This window comes from Bos javanicus, chromosome 22 (assembly GCF_032452875.1).
Source record: "Bos javanicus breed banteng chromosome 22, ARS-OSU_banteng_1.0, whole genome shotgun sequence".
Lineage (NCBI taxonomy): Eukaryota > Metazoa > Chordata > Mammalia > Artiodactyla > Bovidae > Bos > Bos javanicus.
The window spans coordinates 34024239-34045667 of NC_083889.1; the positions used below are offsets into that span (position 1 = coordinate 34024239).

Below are 21429 nucleotides of genomic sequence, written 5' to 3' on the forward strand. Positions count from 1 at the left end.
TCATAGTATTTTTCAGCTCTTCTCTTGCCTCCCTCTCCCCTTTCTCCACGCCTTCCATTTGTAAATCTGAAATACATTTACTTTCTTCTGTTAAGAATTCTATCAGACCTCGTGAAAGGTGATCACTAGGCTCAAATTACACAATGCAGGTGTGCTGGAAACTAAATATTCCAATATTGCTTGTCAGTGAATCATGGAAATCATAGTTCCCCCCAAAGCTCCAGTGTTATTGACTCAAAATAGATGATCATGGCGGTAGTCATCTCGCTGTAGTATTGGCATGTAGAATAATACATTTTGTGTTTAGAAAGTATTATATTTTGAAAGAACAATGATGAATAAAACCAGTTCAGTAATACAGATATTTGGTTCAATACCAAACTGTTTAAATAAGGACAGCTGAAAATAGCGTACTCTTACTGATATTCTTTGGAAGAAAAGTTATGACCAACCTAGATAGCGTATTGAAAAGCAGAGACATTACTTTGCCAACAAAGGTCCGTCTAGTCAAGGCTATGGTTTTTCCTGTGGTCATGTATGGATGTGAGAGTTGGACTGTGAAGAAAACTGAGCACCGAAGAATTGATGCTTTTGAACTGTGGTGTTGGAGAAGACTCTTGAGAGTCCCTTGGACTGCAAGGAGATCCAACCAGTCCATTCTAAAGGAGATCAGCCCTGGGTGTTCTTTGGAAGGAATGATGCTGAAGCGGAAACTCCAGTACTTTGGCCACCTCACGTGAAGAGTTGACTCATTGGAAAAGACCCTGATGCTGGGAGGGATTGGGGGCAGGAGGAAAAGGGGACAACAGAGGATGAGATGGCTGGATGGCATCACTGACTCGATGGACATGAGTTTGAGTGAACTCTGGGAGATGGTGAGGAACAGGGAGGCCTGGCGTGCTGCGATTCACGGGGTTGCTAAGAGTCGGACACGACTGAGCGACTGAACTGAACTGAACTGATATTCTTGGCTAACATTTCAGACGTTTGCAGTGGCCCATTTGTGTTCTGGTTCTGAAGTATATTTTGTAAACATTATTTTGCATTAATATATTTTCAGAATCCCATCCCTGAAAAACAAAGTGAACTAGTTCTACAAAGCTTTTCTAATTAAAATGTTTCTTATTTATTCTATTTAGGCTTTGTTGTTGCTGTTCAGTCACTCAGTAGTGTCCCACTCTTTGTGACCCCATGGACTGCAGCATGCCAGGCTTCTCTGTCCTTCACTATCTCCTGAAGTTTGCTCAGACTCATGTCCATGGAGTTGATGATGCCATCCAAATATCTCATCCTTCGTTGCCTCCTTCACCTCCTGCCCTCAATCTTTGTCAGTGTCAGGGTCTTTTCTAATGAGTCAGCTCTTCGCATCACGTGGCCAAAGTGTTGGCATTTCAGCTTCAACATCAGCCCTTCCAATGAATATTCAGGACTGATTTCCTTTAGGATGGACTGGTTGGATCTTCTTGCAGTCCAAGGGACTCTCAAGAGTCTTCTCCAACATCACAGTTCAAAAGCATCAATTCTTCGGCGCTCAGCTTTCTTTACAGTCCAACTCTCTCATCCATATATAACCACTGGAAAAACCACAACCTTGACTAGATGGACCTTTGTTGGCAAAGTAATGTCTCTGCTTTTTAATATGCTGTCTAGGCTGATCATAACTTCCCTTCCAAGGAGTAAGCGTCTTTTAGTTTCATGGCAGCAGTCAGCATCTGCAGTGATTTTGGAGCCCCCCAAAATAAAGTCAGCCACTGTTTCCACTGTTTCCCCATCCATCTGCCATGAAGTGATGGGACTGGATCTTAGTTTTCTGAATGTTGAGCTTTAAGCCAACTTTTTCACTCTCCTCTTTCACTTTCATCAAGAGGCTCTTTAGTTCTTCACTTTCTGCCATAACGATGATGTCATCTGCATATCTGAGGTTATTGATATTTCTCCCGGCAATCTGGATTCCAGCCTGTGCTTCCTCTAGCCCAGTGTTTCTCATTATGTACTCTGCATAGAAGTTAAATAATCAGGGTTACAATATATAGCCTTGATGTACTCCTTTTCCTATTTGGAACCAGTCTGTTGTTCCATGTCCAGTTCTAACTGTTGCTTCCTGACCTGCATACAGGTTAAGTTTATCAAATATGTCTCTTATAGTTCTCCTAAAATACATATATATATATATATATATATATATATATATATGAATTATAGTAAACCAGTTTCCATCAAACCCAGTAGAAACCTTGCCCTAAGCACTGTTCATTATTAGAAACTCACCAGGAAAGAAACAGAATAAAGTAGATGTATTGCATATTTAGGCTACTTTATGTAAGAGTATCATTTAAGAGTCGGGAATTCGGAGTTAAATGGCACCCCACTCCAGTACTTTTGCCTAGAAAATCCCGTGGACTAAGGAGCCTGGTAGGCTGCAATCCATGGGGTCGCTAGAGTCAGACACGACTGAGCGACTTCACTTTCACTTTTCACTTTCATGCATTGGAGAAGGAAATGGCAACCCACTCCAGTGTTCTTGCCTGGAGAATCCCAGGGATGGGAATCCTGGTGGGCTGCCGTCTGTGGGGTCACACAGAGTCCGACACGACTGAATCGACTTAGCAGCAGCAGCAGCAGCAGACTTCAGTTTTACCAGTAATATGGTTATTAATGTATAGATGCAATCCATATCTGGACAGAATCTATTGGAGGAGAGTTTTACCCACCTCTGTCTCTTTTTAGCTTTATATCCTATAATACAGTTAGATCATCTTGTGTATTCATGCAAAAATTGGATTTCCTCATTGAGATATCATTTATTTATTTGTTTATTTCTGGCTGTGCTGGGTCTTTGTTGCTACATGCAGGCGGTCTCGAGTTGCAGTGAGTAGGGACTACTCTTTCTTTGTAGCTTGTGGGCTTCAGTAGTTGTGCTACATGGGCTTAGTTGCTCTGTGGCATGTGGAATCAAACCCATGTGCCCTGCATTTGCAAGTGGATTCTTAACCACTGGACCACCAGGAAAGTCCCTGGAATATTCTTTTGTAATTCTCTTTGGAAACAGTGAGGTAATGTTAAAAAAAAAAGGAAATTTGTATGAGTTTTTGGAGAAGTTAGATTTTTAAATAAAATGGAAACAGTGACATTAAGTATGAAACCACTTGGTAAATACTAAATGAAAAAGCCAGTTACTGTTCGGTAGAATCTAGTATCTTAATTTTCAACAGTTTGAGTAAATAATCACATGAATTAAATTACTTTATGTGAGTTTCCCGCAAGACAAGACAAACTTATTTTACTTCAGTTAGTGACATACTCGGAGAAGGCAATGGCACCCCACTCCAGTACTCTTGCCTGGAAAATCCCATGGACGGAGGAGCCTGGTGGGCTGCCGTCTCTGGGGTCGCACAGAGTCGGACACGACTGAAGCGACTTAGCAGCAGCAGCAGCAACAGTGACATACTATACTGCTTTTGGAGAAGGAAATGGCAACCCACTCCAGTATTCTTGCCTGGAGAATCCCAGGGACAGAGGAGCCTAGTGGGCTGCTGTCTATGGGGTCACACAGAGTTGGACACGACTGAAGTGACTTAGCAGCATACTGCTTTAGTAGCATTTGAGAACTAACCAGAAGAGGTGATTGTAATGAACTTATTTTTAGCCTGCGATATAAATTGCAGAAGATATACCTAGATTTGACAGTCTTTTTCTTTCCTTCTTTCTCCATGCCCCAGTATGTGTCTTCACAGTCTCCAAAGTGATTGCTTGGTCTACCAGCTAGGTGGCATGAAGTCCTTTGATAAGTGATCAATAATGATATGAACAATTGACAGCACTTTTATTGAGCTTACAACTGTTTCTCTGTCCTGATGGTTAGTGCCTAAAACTTAACTAATCAAGCCCATGTAATGTCAGTTAACATTGCCCATTTAGGTAGTCTGCATGGCTTTGAAGTTTTGTTGCTGGAAAGCTTGGAGAGGAAAGCATCTCTTTTTTCAGATTCATGAGGTTATAAAAAATGATAGTGGCAATGGAATGCTGGCTATTTTTAAAGAATTTGAAGAAAACGCAGTTAAAAATTGAGTAAACAGCAGAAGTGTTTTTTCCCACTTAATATCTTCAAAGGGAAATGGGAAATTTCCTTCTGAATTCCGCTTTTGCTGAATTGCTGAAAATAATTATGATACTATAATAGCTATAATATTTTGACTCTTTGTTTTAAATGTGCCAGACTTTGAGATGAGTGCTTTACCTACTTTCTTCATTTATTTTCACATCATTCTAACACTGTAAATTGTTATGACTATTTTATGGTTGGACATGTTACTTTTACCTTTCTGAATCTCATTCTCTCCTCAGTAAAGGAATAGGTAGAGTTGGAGATTTTAACTAAGTCTGTTTTACACCAAAGTTCTTATCTTACCACTGCTCCTACATGCAGTAGCCTAAATGCAAAATAAATTCGTTTTACTTGGTTTCATTCCTAGTAAGGATTTGATAATGAGCACTAACAATAACTTGGCTTCTACTCAATTTGATGGGAACCAGTTTATTCTAAGACATTGTTTGACTGATGTTGTGATGGTTCATATTCAGGGCAGAAACTATTGTCAGTGGTTATAGAAGGCAGCAAAGAAGGAGCTGTGTTTGCTTCTGAGAGAACGTGAACCTTGATTTTTTGAATGTGAGCAAAAAAATGGAGATCAGCCAAACGATCTGATTACATCAGCTAGAGTGACTGTTTTACCCAGTGCCTTCATAGTGTCAAATCATTTCATAGCTCTCCCATTTCCTTCTTGAAAATACCTATGGCTCCTTCTCTTTGAACCTTTGCCTGCTTGCCTATGAGTAGTAGTAACAATGGTAGTACTGATTAAAATAGCCAACATTTACAGACCTTGCATGAATGGTGGCAGATTCCATTACTTTTTACCATTTCTGCTTGAATGAAAATAATCATTTTGGTTCTTCACGATATATAAAGATAGTAAAATGAATTAATTGATCATGATGATATAGTCACATATATTTTTTTTGATGTGGTTTATTTTTTATTTTTTTTAATTTAATTTTATTTTTAAACTTTACAATATTGTATTAGTTTTGCCAAATATCAAAATGAATCCGCCACAGGTATACCCGTGTTCCACATATATTTTCTAATTTAATTCTTGAAACAACGCTGAGTGTTGTTTCATAATTGAGTAAACAGAGTCTTAAAGACATTAAGTAACTTTCCCGTTGTCACACAACTGGGCAAAGGATGAAGCCTTGATTAAAACCTGGGTCTGCAATTTTAAACCTGGTGTGCCAAACCAGAAAACTGTTAGAGCCATATCGGAGATTGTCTGATTTCAGTCTCTAATTTTAGATAAAACTGAGTCATATACAGGGAATGATAATTGTGGCTGGAGGGTGTGTACTATTTGGTTTATTAAACACATTTAATTTGTGGGTTGCCCTTTTTTTTTTTTTTCATTTTGTTGATTGGATAGGGGAGTATTCCTGTTGGCTGATGGTCCTTTCTCTATCACTGGGCTTCCTCACACACCCAGTTTTCCCACCAGGCCCATAAACACGTTTGAGTTTATGACTGGTCTCAAATGTCAGGAGTGGACCATTCACTCTTTCCTTGAGTGTTTTGACAAAGAGAGAGTCCACAGCCACTTTGCTCCGGGATATTCTGTTACCCTGCCAACACTGATAAAATACTGCTTTCTTTTAGTTTTATTCCATTTCTTCCTCCCTTACCCAACCTTACTGATAAATAGAACAACTGGTCAGAAAACTGTTGGTTTCTAAGAAAACAGCTATTAAATCCTCCGTTTCCAACTTTTTTTTAAAACTTTCCTCCAAGTAAACCAGTCTTCCCTTTGACATCTCAGATGGCTGACAGGTAGTTAGCTCCTCTGACTGGCAGATTGGTGTCTCTGTCACATGGGAGTGTCATTACACAGTAGAATTAATACTTCCAGCCTGGATTTATTTAGCATCTTCTGACACTTAGAAGAACAAGGGAACACATGCCTTGTTCTCCCTTGGGATAGTTGAGAATTAGATTAAACTGGCAGGAAATATTTGAACTGGCAGGAAATATTTGAATGTCCTCAGTAAACAGACTCTGTATTTAGGTGTATCGATGTTTTTTGAAGTTCTTCATTGCCTTCATTTTCCAAGTTGTTTTGAGAGAGCATTTGCCAGTCACTTTTGGAAGTTATGTCATTACCACTTGCTGGTTGCTAAAAAAAAAAGAATTTTAAATCAGCTACTAACTCTGGATTTTCTTTTGCAGATGCAAAAGAAATTGTTTTAAAAGCCCAGATCTTAGCTGGCGGAAGAGGAAAAGGTGTCTTCAGTAGCGGTTTGAAAGGAGGCGTTCATTTAACAAAAGAGTAAGCGTGGAGGTTTTAATTCCTTATCTTTGGACAAAGCAGTTATGGAAGATGCTGCTCATGATGGAAAGGAGCACTGAGAAAGGGAGTAGGAGCAGAAGGTCACAAATAAATGACGTAGACAACAGGTAGAGAGCTCTGCAGTGTCCCAGTTTTCCTTTTCCTGTAAAAGGATTTTTGTTCACTAATTGGTGAAAACTTGACACCCCTTCTGTTCTAGACAGTCAGTGAAAACACTTTCCTCTCCTCTCCTGTCACATACCTTTCAGTGGTTTACTTTGATCCTTCCCCTTCCCTTTATCCCCATCTTTGGGCATTACTTCCCAAGTTGCCCACTATCTTACCTGTGCATTTCAGCATTGTCTGTCTACTATGACTGTAACTTATTTGGGAGGAGGGGAGAACAAACAAGCAAACTTGTTTTCATTTCCCTCCCCTCCTCTTCCTTCCTTCTACTTCCACTCATTCATTGATATGTACTTTGCAACCAGGGAGCGTCTGCTACACTGCTAAGCACCTGGTATGTAAACAGAAAGTACCATGCATTCTGTGAAGGTGGAAGTTGGGCCCAAGGCAGGGTGGATGTGGGGGTATAGTATGGACTGTGTCTTAAAATTGTTTTCAGTATAAACACTGACTTTCTTTTCTTTCTTCTCTCTCTTTTTTTCTCCTCTCTCTTAGCCCTAAAGTTGTGGGACAGCTGGCTAAACAGATGATTGGATATAATCTAGCAACAAAACAAACTCCAAAAGAAGGTGTGAAAGTTAAAAAGGTAATGTGAATGCTTTTGTCCATCTTCTGTGTATGTGTTAAAAAAAAAAAAATCATACTTCAGTTTTGACAGAATCTAATGAAGCAGTACACTTTGTCTGTGTCATTTTTTTTTTAACCTCACATAGTTTTTGGTGTAGTATGACTTTGAGGAGAGAGAAAAAAAGGATTCTAAATTAGTAGCTGTTTATTATCATCAGGATTTGGTAACAGTGGGTAATGATTGAAATAATAATTTTTTCTTTTAGAACACAGACACATTTTGTTTAAAGTCAAAAAGAACTTAACATGACAGTTCCTAGAATCAGTGAGGGACATTCTTTGCTTCCTCACAGCCCCACCCTCATCCAGTGTATCAGAATTCCTGTGCTTATTTTGGTGGTTTTTCTGTGTTCCCCTATAACTTATTTTGAGGTTATTACCATTTTGACTCACTGTTATTACTGGGAGTATGTCATATTAGTGGGATCTTTTGGGACACCCAAGTGTGTACAGGGCACATACTTGTACACACACACAGAAAATAAAGTCTAAAGCAAAGTGGCCCACCTCAGCCATGAAACTGTGACTGGTAGATCTGAGACAGAGCCTAACTTGCCCTCCTGTTAGTCTGTTTAGCTTTGTTGAACTCCTCATTATGTATCGAGGCACCAGAACTGACTGCCTGATTTGCAGGATCCAGTGCAAAATGAAAATGTGAGATTCTTGTTCATATTTCAAGTTGGCTGCAGCAGAACATCAAATCAGAGACCAAGAATAGGACCCTCTGGCATGCAGGCCTGGATGACTGCACAGGTCACTCACTCTAGGCCTGGGAGCTACAGATGACTAGAAGGCCCCATCATGACATTGTAACAGCAGATTAGGGCCCAGCATTTTGGGGAGGCAACTGTCTGCTCCACAGACACAGAATCACATATGGATTATCACATGATAATCTCTTCCAGAGTCTCATTCTTCAGGCAGCTGAGGCAGTGTATTCCGTTTTTACACTTCAGAGGGAGTTGTCTGGAAAATTTTTGATATGATGGCCCCCAGAAATCACCAGCTTGGTCTTCTTAGCATACTTAGCTTACCAAGCACACTGCCTTGGTCCTGAAAAAGACACTGAGCTGGAGGGAGATGGGGATACTGGTGGGTCATTAGCCCCTTCCCTCTAAGAACACAGAGTCTTTCTGAAGGTTGAGGAAGTGCACAGACAAAACTGGCTCTGGTTATTTCCCTTTCCCAGTGCCTTGCAGCTAAATACAAGAACTGTTTACATCTTACAGTGGTTTTGAAGAACTATTTTTGTTCAGCTCAGCATCATACTTTTATTTTCCCCTTTAAACTGGTTATGAGCCTCTACCTATATAACTTGTTCAGAATTTGTTTATAGGGGATATTATTAGTGGTTTTGTTTGTAGGAATTTATTGTTTTTTATGGACACATGGAGTTTGAGATTAGAGTTTGTGATACCTTTAAAAAGCATATAAAATACACACAAGAAGATTCACACACACACACTATATATATATATATATATATATATGAATAAAATTAGTTCATAGATAGGTTCCTGAAATCCTGGGGATAAGTGCATTCTTGTAAATAGAATTATTGCCAAGAAATGACCAGAGTGGTATAGTTTTAAGTATTTTTTCCCCTGATTGCAAAAATTATTAACATGAGAAAAATTCCAATAGTACAGAAATATAAAAATTAGAGAATAAAATTTTCTTCTATTCTCACCTTCTAGAAATAATTGTTAAATATGGTTTCTGTCCTTTTCCCATGTAAAATATGTATTACCACATACTTGAAATGGTAACATTATATATACTTTAAGGAACCTGCATTTTTTTTAACTTTTTAAAAAACATTTTTATTGAGGTATAATTTGCATACCATAAAATTAACTCATTTAAAATGTACAACTTCAGTAGTTTTAATAAATTTATGGAGTTGACAGCTATTACCACAATCAAATTTTTGAGTGTTTCCATCGACCAACCCCAAAATCTCCCATCCATTTGCAGACAATTCCTATGCCTACTTCCAGCCTGGGGAAACACTAATCCAGTGTGTCTATATTGATTTTCTCTTTAATATGATATAATTCATATACCATAGAATTCATTCATTTAAAATGTGCAATTAAACAGTTTTTAGTATATTCTTGGGTTATGCAACCATCACCACTATCCAATACTAGAACACTTTCATCACCCTGAAAAAGAAACCCATACCCATTGGAAGTCATTCTCCATTGTCTTTCCACCCCTTGGAAACTATGAAGCTATTTCCTATATTCATAGATTTGCCTATTCTGGATATTTCATATCAATGGAATGTTTCAAGCCTTTTTTGTCTGGCTACCTTCACTTAGCATATTTTCAAGGTTCATCCATGTTGTAGCATATATCAGTACTTCATACATTTTTATGGTTGAATAATACAGCTTTGTATGACTATAACACATTTGGTTTATTCATTCATCAGTTGATGAACAATTAATTGTATTGTTACCACTTTTGAGCAAGCATGAACTTTTGTGTATGCATTTTTGTGTGAACATTCATTTGTGTTTTCATTCTTCCTGAGTAGAGCTTTGGGGGTGAAGTTCCTGGGTTAAACGGTAATTCTATGCTTAAGTTTTCCTGGAACCATCAAAATGTCTTCCAAAGTTACTGTGCCATTTTACATTCTGACCAGCAGTGTAGGTTTAGTCTCTCAGTTGTGTCCAGCTCTTGCGACATCGTGAACTAAGCCCAACAGGCTCCTCTGTCTGTGGGATTTCCCAGGCAAGAATATTGGAGTGGGTTGCCATTTCCTTCTCCATGCATTTGTAATTTATAGAATCTTGGACATCAATCAGAAGTCCCCAGATGATAGACACTTTAGGTCTTAGTTTGTTTAAGAAGCTATTTAAGCACATTACATACATCTGTTCACGTTGGGTTTTTTTTTCCTAAATCTGTGTTTGTAGTGTTTTCCTTGGGATAGTAATAGGGGACGTGAGGCAGTGCTACTACACACATGCTCCATGGCTCACTATCAGTAATGGTTCCTGTTCCGCAGAGAGTAACTGAGTACCCTGTTAATCTTATCTAATTGTTGTTCTGTTACAAATAGTTTGTGTACCGGCTCTCATCCACATACTGTAGTCTGAATAGCATGATATATAAAAAATGAAACCAAATGAACAGACAGTAAGAAACATGAAAAACAGATTCATTGTTCAAGAGTAAAGTACATTAAAAAGATTCTCCATACTGAAAGACTCCACGGAAAGGCTGTGTTGATACAGTTTCTATCCATCACAGATAAAGATGGTTGAAATGTGTTGAACTGAGCTTCTCATGACATGAGAGTTCACAGAGTCCATTTAAGTTCTCTCTGTCACAATTCCTAAAGGATTTCAACATCCTGGGTCATATAAAAGGCATCTCAATGTCAGAAAATTTGTTTGTATATAAAAGTCCATGAATTATCTATTGAAAATCATCATTTTCTTGGGAATGTTTTCTTAAAGAGTGATGGGCTATTTCTACCAAGGAAGAGCTGTTTGAGACAGCAGCTGGTCTTTACAAATAGAAATTTGATAGAATACAGAGCACATCTGTCAACACTTGAGAAAATTAAGAATAGGACACTTGAATGACACTTATCCTAAAACTTATAACACTGTGTTTTTGTTACAGTAACTACTGAAAGTTGTTAAATCTGGTTCACTAGAATAGCTGTGTATTAGAAAGTGAGCTTGAAATAAAAATTGCTCTATGAAAATCCTAACACCATGTGCCAAGAAATATTTCTTACAAACTCATGAGCTACCATTTATGATAGAAAAATCACTATGAAGCCCCTTCTAAGGTACTCTATTTTTAACCAGTCATAAATTCTATAGAGGTGTGAAAAGAAGGAGTTAATTGTATTCATTACATTATAGCTTTCTAGGTCATCATATATTTATCCCACTTCATGTGACTTAAAACTTAGTGCTTTTGTGGCTTCTAGGGAGCTAAACTCTATTATTATTTAATCAATATCATTTTTGGTGAAACATATTACTGAATTCCTTTTTAGGAAAAGCAGTGTATGTGATTTTATTATTTTTACTTCTAGTGCTGATTCTTTATAGATGTTCTTATTTTCTTTTAAGAAGCATCCAAGACATTTTTTACTATTTTTGTTGGTAGTGTAAGTTGGTCTAGCATCTCTCTCCAAGGAAATTTGATGTACTTATCAAAATTTTAAATATGAAGAATCTATTGTAAAACCTAGCCATTTTATCTTTATATCCCTTGACCAGGGGGATACTAAAACAATGGAGCAAAGCTACACATACAGAAAGAATCACTGAGGTAGCATTTTTAGAAACACAAGTCTACATAAATGTCTGTCAGCCAGGACAAGATCAAATAAATATTGACATATAAGTATTATGTAGTCACAATGAAGAGAGAAGACCTTGTACAATCTAAGTTATAGTATTAAGATAGCAAACAAGAAGGAAGAAAAGCATTCAAGCATGCGTAATATTTATCCATGTGCAAGATGATTCCATGTTGGTAATGCATAGGGAAGAGGTAAAAATTAGTAGTGGATTTTCCTGGCAGGGCTGCTTTGTGCCTTTGTTAAGGTTGTGCAGAGTAAAAAGGACCTGGCTGGAGCATGCGTGGAGAAGGAAACCCATCTGTCCAGTTTCCCTCCTGCCCAGTCATGGCCCTGGAATGTGACTACATCCTCATAGAGAAAGGGATGTTTTTTTTTCTGATCATCACAAAGGTTCTGCTGGGGCCCAAGGGGTATGTATGTGCAGGAGGGGACTGCTTTCACTGTCCCCTCTATATACTTTTAGTATCGTCAGCATTTATTTTCGAACAAGCAAATATTATGTTTGTAATTTAAGAGAAAGTATAAATTGAAATAAAAATACAGTGATCCAAGAGACAGAAGTATCCAAACATAGGAAGCATCAGACACACCATAAAAAGAACCCTTCTTTGGCAAGCAAACTTGGTTTCCCACCAGTGCAATCTGAGAAGAATCAGTGTAGTAATATATATGTACTGCTAATGCCTCAAATTAAAACAACATCTGCTTCCCTGGAGTTTTTCTCAAGTGTCAGGGTTTCTGAAGAAGAAAAGGAAGATTAAAGTGGGAAGGTTCCTTGAGGCAAACTGAATACCTGTCACTTGAAAAGTTAACAGGATCAATTAAGGAGGTGAAAATGGGCACTGTGCACCATGAGAGCAGAACTCTCAAATCTCCCTGGGTTTAAAGAGCCTGAAAATAAAGCTGTTTGATTTGTGTAGCAAGTTTGTATAGATTTCCAAGTGGAAATCAGCTCGATGCTGACTTAATTGACTTTCCTGCTAATGTGGTAGGTGATGGTTGCTGAAGCCCTGGACATTTCCAGGGAAACCTACTTGGCCATTCTGATGGACCGGTCCTGCAATGGCCCTGTGCTTGTGGGCAGCCCTCAGGGGGGCGTTGACATTGAAGAGGTGGCAGCTTTGAATCCAGAACTTATTTTTAAGGTATGTTTAGATTCCTGACTATGTTCTGTTTATTGTTTCTGTACATGCTGTTAAAGACTGAATGTGAGCCTGATTTCTGAGCCTGGTGTACTGTTTCTGGGATTTAAGGCATGAAGATATTGAGTCCTTTTTCATACTGGATGTCCAGTAAGAAAAGGTTGGGTAGATCAAAATACGTGCTTTTCAAGATCTTTTCTGTGCCCTTCTTTTCCCTTCATTCTTTCCTCCTTCTAGCCTTTTCTTCCTCTCTAGTTTCTTTCCATCCAACTTGCCGCAAGAATTAACCAATGGCAGAGGAATGTGAAATTTCCATTTCCTTTTGGTTAACTCTACCTCATTTATAAATATGACCCAGAAATTGTCTCCTAGAAATCAGATGTGAACTAGAAACTGCCTTGATGTCTTTCAGTACTGGTAATAAAGCGACTTAGCACAGTGCAAAGTAGAATTTTTCTAAGGCCCAGATTCTGTTTGTTTATCCTTTAAATCTTGTGTGTGTTGTTTGTTCTTGTTGTTGGGGTTGTCCTTTTTTTTTTTAAAGATGTTAAGATTAGTTTCTAGTCAAAGAGACCTGGGGTCAAATCCTAACTAGCCAATAAGTTTCTCAGTTTTTTGAATCAGTAAATGAAAATGGGGATATTCCCTCCCTATAGAATTGTGAAGATTAAATTAGATAATATATGCAAAGTGCTTCTCAACCTACCTCAGCTATAAGAAGAAAATCCTAAGGTCTTTGGAACTATAACCCTAGCTTTTAATTCCGAGTTCTTAGTGTCAAAAAAATCATACAAAAAATTTCTAGTAAAAACCTTTATTATTTCTTTTAGAAACTGATTTTTTTTCCTTCTAAAAAGAGAGAATTTTATTTCTTGAAACTCTTCATTTATAAGGTAATAATACTTTGAAGATTGGTTTTAAAATATTTTCACCAGTGTTGCATATTTAAGTTAACTATTTTGGAAGTTAAATTGAGACTATACTTGCCGGCTTACCAATAACACCTACTTTTTTTTTTTTTTTTTGAAACTAACATTTTTAAAACAAGTCATTACATTTGTTAAGAGAGTACATGAAATAATATATCTAAACAACACTCACTATCGTGGAGGGAATAGCCCTTTGTAGAGCTTAGGTATTATTAAAAATTACCATCATCAACAGAGTATTTAAATCACAAGGTAATATTTAACCTATATAAGACAAACTCTGAACTTAACAGCAATATTAGGCAGGAAAAACTTATTTTGGAAGCCTTCCAAAAACATGTCATAAAAATTAACTGACTAAATATTCGTCACTGCCATCTGTATAGTAATTAAAAGTGAAAACTGGCATCCGATCATCTTGTCAGCATGCCACCCTGAAGAATTATATAGTTTTGAAAAGGCTGTTTTATAGATGGTGTGCTAATTAAAATATACCCCATAGGCAGCTGTGGTGGCCCAACTCAGAGATCTCTGGAAAGGTGCCACGCTTTTAATTACTCATTTGCACATAAATACTAAGCATTTTCTTTTGAGGTTGTAAATCTTTTCATTTGATAGTCTGAATTTTGTTCATCTGATTCATTTTTACTAGGAGCAAATTGACATTATTGAAGGGATAAAGGACAGCCAAGCTCAGCGGATGGCGGAAAATCTAGGCTTCCTTGGGCCTTTGAAAAACCAGGTACTTGAGCAATTGGAGGTTGGTTTGTCTAACATGTTCCAGAAAAGATTTGGGAACTTTGGCTAACTGTGTCTAATGTTTGTGATTATCAGGAAATAAGGCGATTTATTGTTATTCTCTTTTTTTCCTGCAGTTGTTTATGGTGAAAAAATACTTCCCTGGTGTTGCAAAGAGAATGTTTATGACACATGTGTTTATATACATATATACATATATATATATATATATATATATAGGTGTGTACATGTGTAATAAGAATGTGTTGCCTGCAGACACATACAGCTTGTTATGTATGTTAGTTTGTTTTTTCTATAGCAGTGCATCTCCAGTACATCAATTATAAGATGTGATATACTGGTTAGAATCACAGGCTGTAGAGTTAGGCAAACTGAGTTTGAATCCTGTACTGCTACCCAGTACATGTGTGATTCAGACCATCTGAACATCACTTTCATAGTCTGTAAAATGGGGGTGATGAAATCCTAACTAAGAGGGTTTTTATGAGGATTGAGTAACCTGATGTGTGAAAATGCATATTCAGTACTCCAGAAAGGTCACTTCTTATTATTAATAATAATATACATTACCTAATTAGTTGCTGTTCTTTTCTAGCTAATGGGCATTTGAGAGGAATACTAATTACACAGAGGTGATACTTGACTGAAAACAGCTTGAATTATGCCAATTTAGTAATTGTATCCCTTGGTTTCAAAGATAGGCAAATTGTTCTCTGAGCTATTAAGGGAGAGAGTCTGTCTTGAGCATCACAGTCCTGCGCTGCCCTTGGTCCTGCCAATGGAGCCTGATTTTATGTCTATGCAGGCATGCTTGCTTGTCTCATAATTAAATCAGAAAAACTTACTGGCTGTTGTTTTCCTCCTCTGTTACTAAGAGAAGCCACCTTAATAACCCTTCATTGTGTGTCTGTGTTTGTGTGCTGTCCTAGGGCTCTGGGATTCTTGTAGTTTCCCTTAATTTAGTTGGGCAGCATACCTCCAGTAAAACAGTCAATGGCACACTCTTTATTTTCTGTCTTTACCTTTTCTTTTGATTGAGTCTAACTTTAAAAGCTTAAGGGTAACACGAAGGCAAGTTATGGAAAGGTGAAGCACAAGAAGACTTTAAAATATATTTGTTTAAATTAAGAGAGGACGGCACTTATTTGAAGATTGGAGGAAAACCTCCAGTGGAAAGCAGAAGGTTCAACACAGTAGTGGGAAATAGGATCATCTGGGACTAAGCCCCAGGAGGAGATAGAGCCAGGATTCAGCGGACAGTTAGAGGAATTAGTCGTCATTTCGAGACTGGTGAAGAAATGCCAGGTTAGTGACCTGCTGAAAGAGAGATACTGGAGGATTCATGGGTAAGGGCTGGTTTCATGGTTTCACTTTCTGAGAATGAGGCCATGAAGTATATTAGCTACAGACTATATTAACTGATCATTTGACATTTATTAAGTAACTTCTTATGTATTGGTGGTGGTCACAGAGAGCTATAGTCGCTGTGTTCTAACCATACCATCCTACACTCAGCTCCAGAATATGCCCTGTAACTTTGTTTATATCCTCTGTCCCTTGCACATCTGTGTTTCTCTTGGACATTTGCAGTCTCGTTTGCTGGATCTTCATCTACATCACGGCAGGGACTTGGTTGGTCTTGTTCACTACTGTGTTGCCAACAAAGTGTTTGGCAAATATATTAGATGTCCAAGAAATATCTATCATATGCATGAATAAGTGAAATAACACATCTGAGGTGTCTAATTGTAAGAAATTCCTGGGGAGTCAGGAATGAGTAGTTGTAAGTGGCAAGAGAATAAATTTGGAGTGAGTAAAATCTACTCACCATGTGGTTTGAAAGCTCAAGAGGTAAATAATATGTGAAAGTTCTAGAGAAGGCAATAACAGTATTATGCACATCACAAGTTCCTCCCCCCACCCCAAACATAATGTAAGAGACAATTAACAGTTATTTATATAGCTCTTAAATGACTGAATCATGTTTCTTGAGTACCTTAAATAATCCAGGTTTTAAGTGAGTTATCTATGAAAGGAAAATGAACCTGCAAGTTCTCAGGGATTGGTGGTAGCTATATTGTCATTATATTTTTGATTTTATGTATCTAGGAAGGTAAAGAAGTCTTTTAATTCATGTTTTTTGTATTATCATTGCCAATTATATGAAAGACTTTAAATCTTCATTTCCTCAGCAGGTTGAACCAAGCTCATTTGGTGAACCCTGTTGAACAGAGATGATAAGAGCAGAATTGTTCCCCAGGGGCTCACAGGGCAGTGGTCCGCCTGCTGACAGTGAACACAGGAAGAGGGGATGTGAAGGAGTGAAAACGGTGGGGTGGGAGAGGGGGTAGGAGAGACGGTGATCTCAGCTGCAGTTGTGTCAGAATTTGTTCATCTGGGGACATCCATTTGTATTTTGAGCAGCAGAACATGAAATGCATGGCACGGGAGCACAGGGTAAACGGGTGCTATAGATTCGGGTGTCTCTGTCTTACAGTGCTTCCTCCACACATGAGTGGGCAGTGCGCGTTGAGCACAGGGGGTGCCTGAGGGGAGAAAACATTTATTTAAATGATCAACCATTGGTGATCTTCTGATAAACAAGTGGTATCTTAAAGCCCCCTCGATTCAGTGTGACTTTGAAAGTTACTTAATTTTCAGCTAGGATGTGGTTTGGTCCTTTGGAAGTGCCTCACTCATGGATGAACAATATATAAAATGATTCTCTTGTAAAATTGATATCTTTCCTGTGACTCATGCCTGATGTCTCTAAAATATGATGTATTAATATTAGATTTAACCAAAAATAAACATCACCTTGCATAAAAACCTACAAAACACATGTTCCCGGTGAAAATATATTTCAGCAAGAATTGGCTGAAAAAACTAAAGCCATGAGAAAACTGAATATGACTAAAATCCACAAATTCCTCAAGGATGTCTTAATTATCATCTGTACTATTCATTTCTAAAAACATAGGCTCCATGAGTTGTCAGCATGTGCCTCCAGTATTTAAACTGATGAAAATATCTGATCAGCCAAGTTAATACCAGTTCACTAACCCTTCTAGGTATGGTTTATATCTCTGGTTAGCTTTAAGAACCATATTTGAATAGTGCAAGTATTAGTTCCTGGGATGCAATAGAAGGTTTTTCCAATTTTATTTTAACCTGTTAAAACATTTTTGAAGACATTGGTAAATTTGTCAGAGTTTCATGTGCATGGCTCCAAGGATGTTTGATTTTAGGCTTAATTTTTTAATTGCTTAGCATATAACCTTGAAATAACATTAATTGTGGCAAAAAATAAATATTTGAACAGCATGGTTCCTGAGGAAATAAGTGGCAGTAACAAACTGGCTCACAGCACGTTAACTAGCAGAATGTTTCCTTTGACTGGTGTTTAATCTGTGTTTTAAATTTGAACACATTTAGAAAGTAGAAGAGCCAACCTCAGCTTGCCATAGGCCCTGCCATTTCCTGCTATTACACCTGGGCAGACTGACAGGTTTTGCCTGGATGGCCTTTATAGTCATTTGGTGTATAGCCTCTGGAATAAGGCACGTTCTGCCTGCAAGCCAGGCTGGTTCTCCCTTGTGGGTATTACAACACAGATTTTATAACGTTTACCCCTTGCAGATCTTACAGCGCAGATTTAGTCTTGCTTCAAAAAATGTTTATAGTCACCTTTGCACAATAATAAACAGTTGTAATAATGGCTGCCCCCCAAGGGCTGTGTTAATGTATAACTACAGTGGCAGCAGCATGAGAAAATTCAGGCTTCATGCTAAGCGAGGTTAATACAGGCTTTATAAGTTTTGAAGCTAGCGTGGTGTTCATAGACAAGTAAATGGATAAACGGAATATAGTATATACATACAATGGAAGATTGGCCTTGAAAAAGAGGGAGGTCCTGACACATGCTGCATTGTGGTTGAGTCTTGAGAACATTGTGCTAAGTGAAGTTGTCTGTGTGTGTGCGCTTAGTCAGTCATGTCTGACTCTTTGTGACCCTGTGGACCATAGCCCGCTCCTCTGATCATGGAATTCTCCAGACAAGAATACTAGAGTGGGTAACCATTCTCCTCTCCAGGGGTCGACCCAGGGATCAAACCCATGTCTCCTATATTGGCAGGCAAGTTCTTTACCACTCAGCCACCAGGGAAAACTTGAAATTTATGTTATGTGTACTTAAAAACAAAAACGAAAACTTTTTGAAGTAGCTAGGATAAGATCTTATACTTGTATGCACTCAGAATTTATTTCTATTATGAAGTCTCTCCATATTATTACATTAATGATTACTTCTACCATTGTTTATCCGTATTGACTGTGTGCAGAGGCTTTGTAGGTATAGTGATGCTATGGTGTCCAGAATAGACATCATGCTTTTGTCATGCAGCTCACATTGCACATTTGTTTGATAACCTAGGAAATCTCTAAAAATGTAAAAAAGTTTCAACAGTGAGTCGCTTACCTGCTTTACACTGTAATTCAAATAAAATCCACTTGGATTGCACTCCCCCCCCCCAAAAAAAAAGTAAACATTAAATAAAGGAAATCTTAAGTTTTTGAAAAAATAATGATAGAATTGTTAGGTTGGGACCAACCTTTTCCTAGTCTGGCACAAAGCCAGAAGCTGAAAAAGAAAAAAGTGACATTATTATTAATATTATTAGACTTCATGTGGCAGAACTAACAAAAACATGGGCAAAAAACAAATGTTAAAGGACAAAAACATTGCTATTTCTATGACATAAAGAGCTAAATTCCTTCATGTAAAAATGCCTCCTATACATTAATATGAGAAACACCAAAAATATGTGGATTTTTCCTATGTAGAGTTCACAGCAAAGGAAATACAGATGTTTCACTCTCATAGAATACTCAGGTCTATTCATAATTAGAGTGATTCAAATTAAAACCATAAATGAGATAACCAAATAGCTGATGGTTGTGAGTTAAAAAAATAAAAATCTCTATAATGCTGGTTTTTGGGAGGGGACATTAGTGAAAGCTGCAATTTAAGATAACAAAAACAATTTAAGATATTCTTGTATTATGTAAAATGCCCACCCCTTGTTCCCCACTTCAGAGAATATATCCTATAGATATTTAATCACTGTAGGATATAAGGATATAGATAGATAGATAGATATAGATACACACACAGATAAGGCAGCATTTGAAGTAATGTCAAGCTGCTGGAAACCAAATGGCCATTATTTAGGAGACAGGTTAAATGAATTATGATACATCCGTACAAAAAGATATTATGTGGTCATTTACAAGATTGTTGTCTCTGTTTTGCTGCTGAAGGCTCTCTGAAATCTATCGGTAAAGAAACAAAGTGTGGAACCAAGTTTGTTTTTTTAAAAAGATGAATGGAAAAATGTGTACACTTGTATTTGTATAGCTGTATCCTTTAATGAACCAATAAAGTGGCTGCTGCAGGAGGACAGATAGGGGGCTCTGTAGCTGGGGAGTCTGGTGAAGATTCTGAGGGAGAACCTTGTGTACCTTGGGGATTTTGTATTATGTACGTGTACTATCTAGCCACAAAAAATTAATATTATAAATATTCAGTGTAACTCATTATATATATGGTTATATCCACTGGCTTTCAAATTAGGATTTAAGAAACTTCGCACATATACATCAAACAAAATAAGGTAAAATGAATTACTTACATTTCCAAGAGTTCTTTAGTTAATACCAGAATAGAGAAATCACTCCTAGTGTTTACCATGTGTATGTGTGCTAAATTGCTTCAATTGTGTCTGACTCTTTGTGACCCTATGGACTGTAACCCAGCATGCTCCTCTGTCCAAGGAATTCTCCAGGCGAGAATTCTGGAGTGGGTAGCCATGCCCTCCTCTAGGGGGTCTTCCCAACCTAGGGATTGAACCCTCGTCTCTATGTCTTCTGCATTGGCTGCTGCTGCTGCTAAGTCACTTCAGTCATGTCCAACTCTGTGCGACCCAATGGACGGCAGCCCACCAGGCTCCCCCATCCCTGGGATTCTCCAGGCAAGAACGCTGGAGTGGGTTGTCATTTCCTTCTCCAATGCATGAAAGTGAAAAGTGAAAGTGAAGTTGCTCAGTCGTGTCCAACTCTTCACGACCCCATGGACTGCAGCCTACCAAGCTCCTCCATCCATAGGATTTTCCAGGCAAGAGTACTGGAGTGGGGTGCCTGCATTGGCAGGCAGATTCTTTACCACTAGTGCCACCTGGGAAACCCCAGTATTGACCACAGTGGGACTTTATTCTAGGTAATCAGTTAAGTAGGTGCTATGAGAATTGAGAAGTTTCAGAGTGAACAGAGAGGCAACACAGAAAGCTAAACAGCAACAGAAAGTGGTTGCCACCTATGTGCTCAAGGAGCAAAGTGAGGTGGTAGTGTCACTGGACTTTGAGATACAGAAATTGGGACCCTGATGGGAATTAAAGTGAGAGGATGCAGAAAGAGAGGAGTGAAAATATCCTCTCTTTTTCCTTCTTCCCAGCTCCTGTCTCCCACTGCTGCTTCGCATTGGCTGAACTGAAGCCAGCCGGCCCAGGAGCCTTGAAAACCCAGCGTACAAGTGTCAGCTCCCCTGATAAATAGAGTAGAGATGGGGAAAAACTGAAAAGAAATCTGAGGGCAAATAATGCAGGATGGGAACCATGAAAAAAAAAATGTGGAAATGGGGAAAGCATGGCTGGGAAATAAGTTGGAGCTAAGAATAAGACTAAACCCCAACATTCAGCCTTGATTGCACATTACACAGTCTCACTTTGCTGTGTTAACGGTGAACAGGCTGTGTTTACTGCAGGTGCGAGCTTTCCTGGGTGCTGTCACACCTCATTTGTGATCCTCCCCCTAGCCTCAGATCACATAGTGCCAGCCTGCTGTGACATGAGCAATTAATAAATGTTGGTTGAAAAGAATGAATGAGCGAGTGAATTTCAAGCAGAGTGAGAAAAATGAAGTTAGGGTACAACACCAGGGAAACTGTTGAATATTCTGGTTCTTTGTGGCTTATGCCTTTGGGACAAACTGTTTTCAGTTTGAATTGTGCTATTCTT

General features: G+C 38.3%; 1 protein-coding gene across 3 annotated transcripts in view; it reads left to right on the forward strand.

Annotated features, from left to right (window-relative positions):
• SUCLG2 (succinate-CoA ligase GDP-forming subunit beta) overlaps positions 1–21429 on the forward strand; it is a 273645-nt gene that overhangs the window by 131772 nt on the left and 120444 nt on the right. For 2 of the 3 annotated variants that reach the window (XM_061396438.1, XM_061396440.1), the window contains exons 3-6: positions 6278–6377; positions 7059–7149; positions 12522–12674; positions 14253–14342. In XM_061396438.1, the coding sequence (XP_061252422.1) occupies positions 6278–6377; positions 7059–7149; positions 12522–12674; positions 14253–14342 (434 nt within the window). Of the gene's footprint in view, positions 1–6277; positions 6378–7058; positions 7150–12521; positions 12675–14252; positions 14361–21429 lie in introns of all 3 variants that reach the window. The other variant, XM_061396439.1, reaches the window with a different exon arrangement.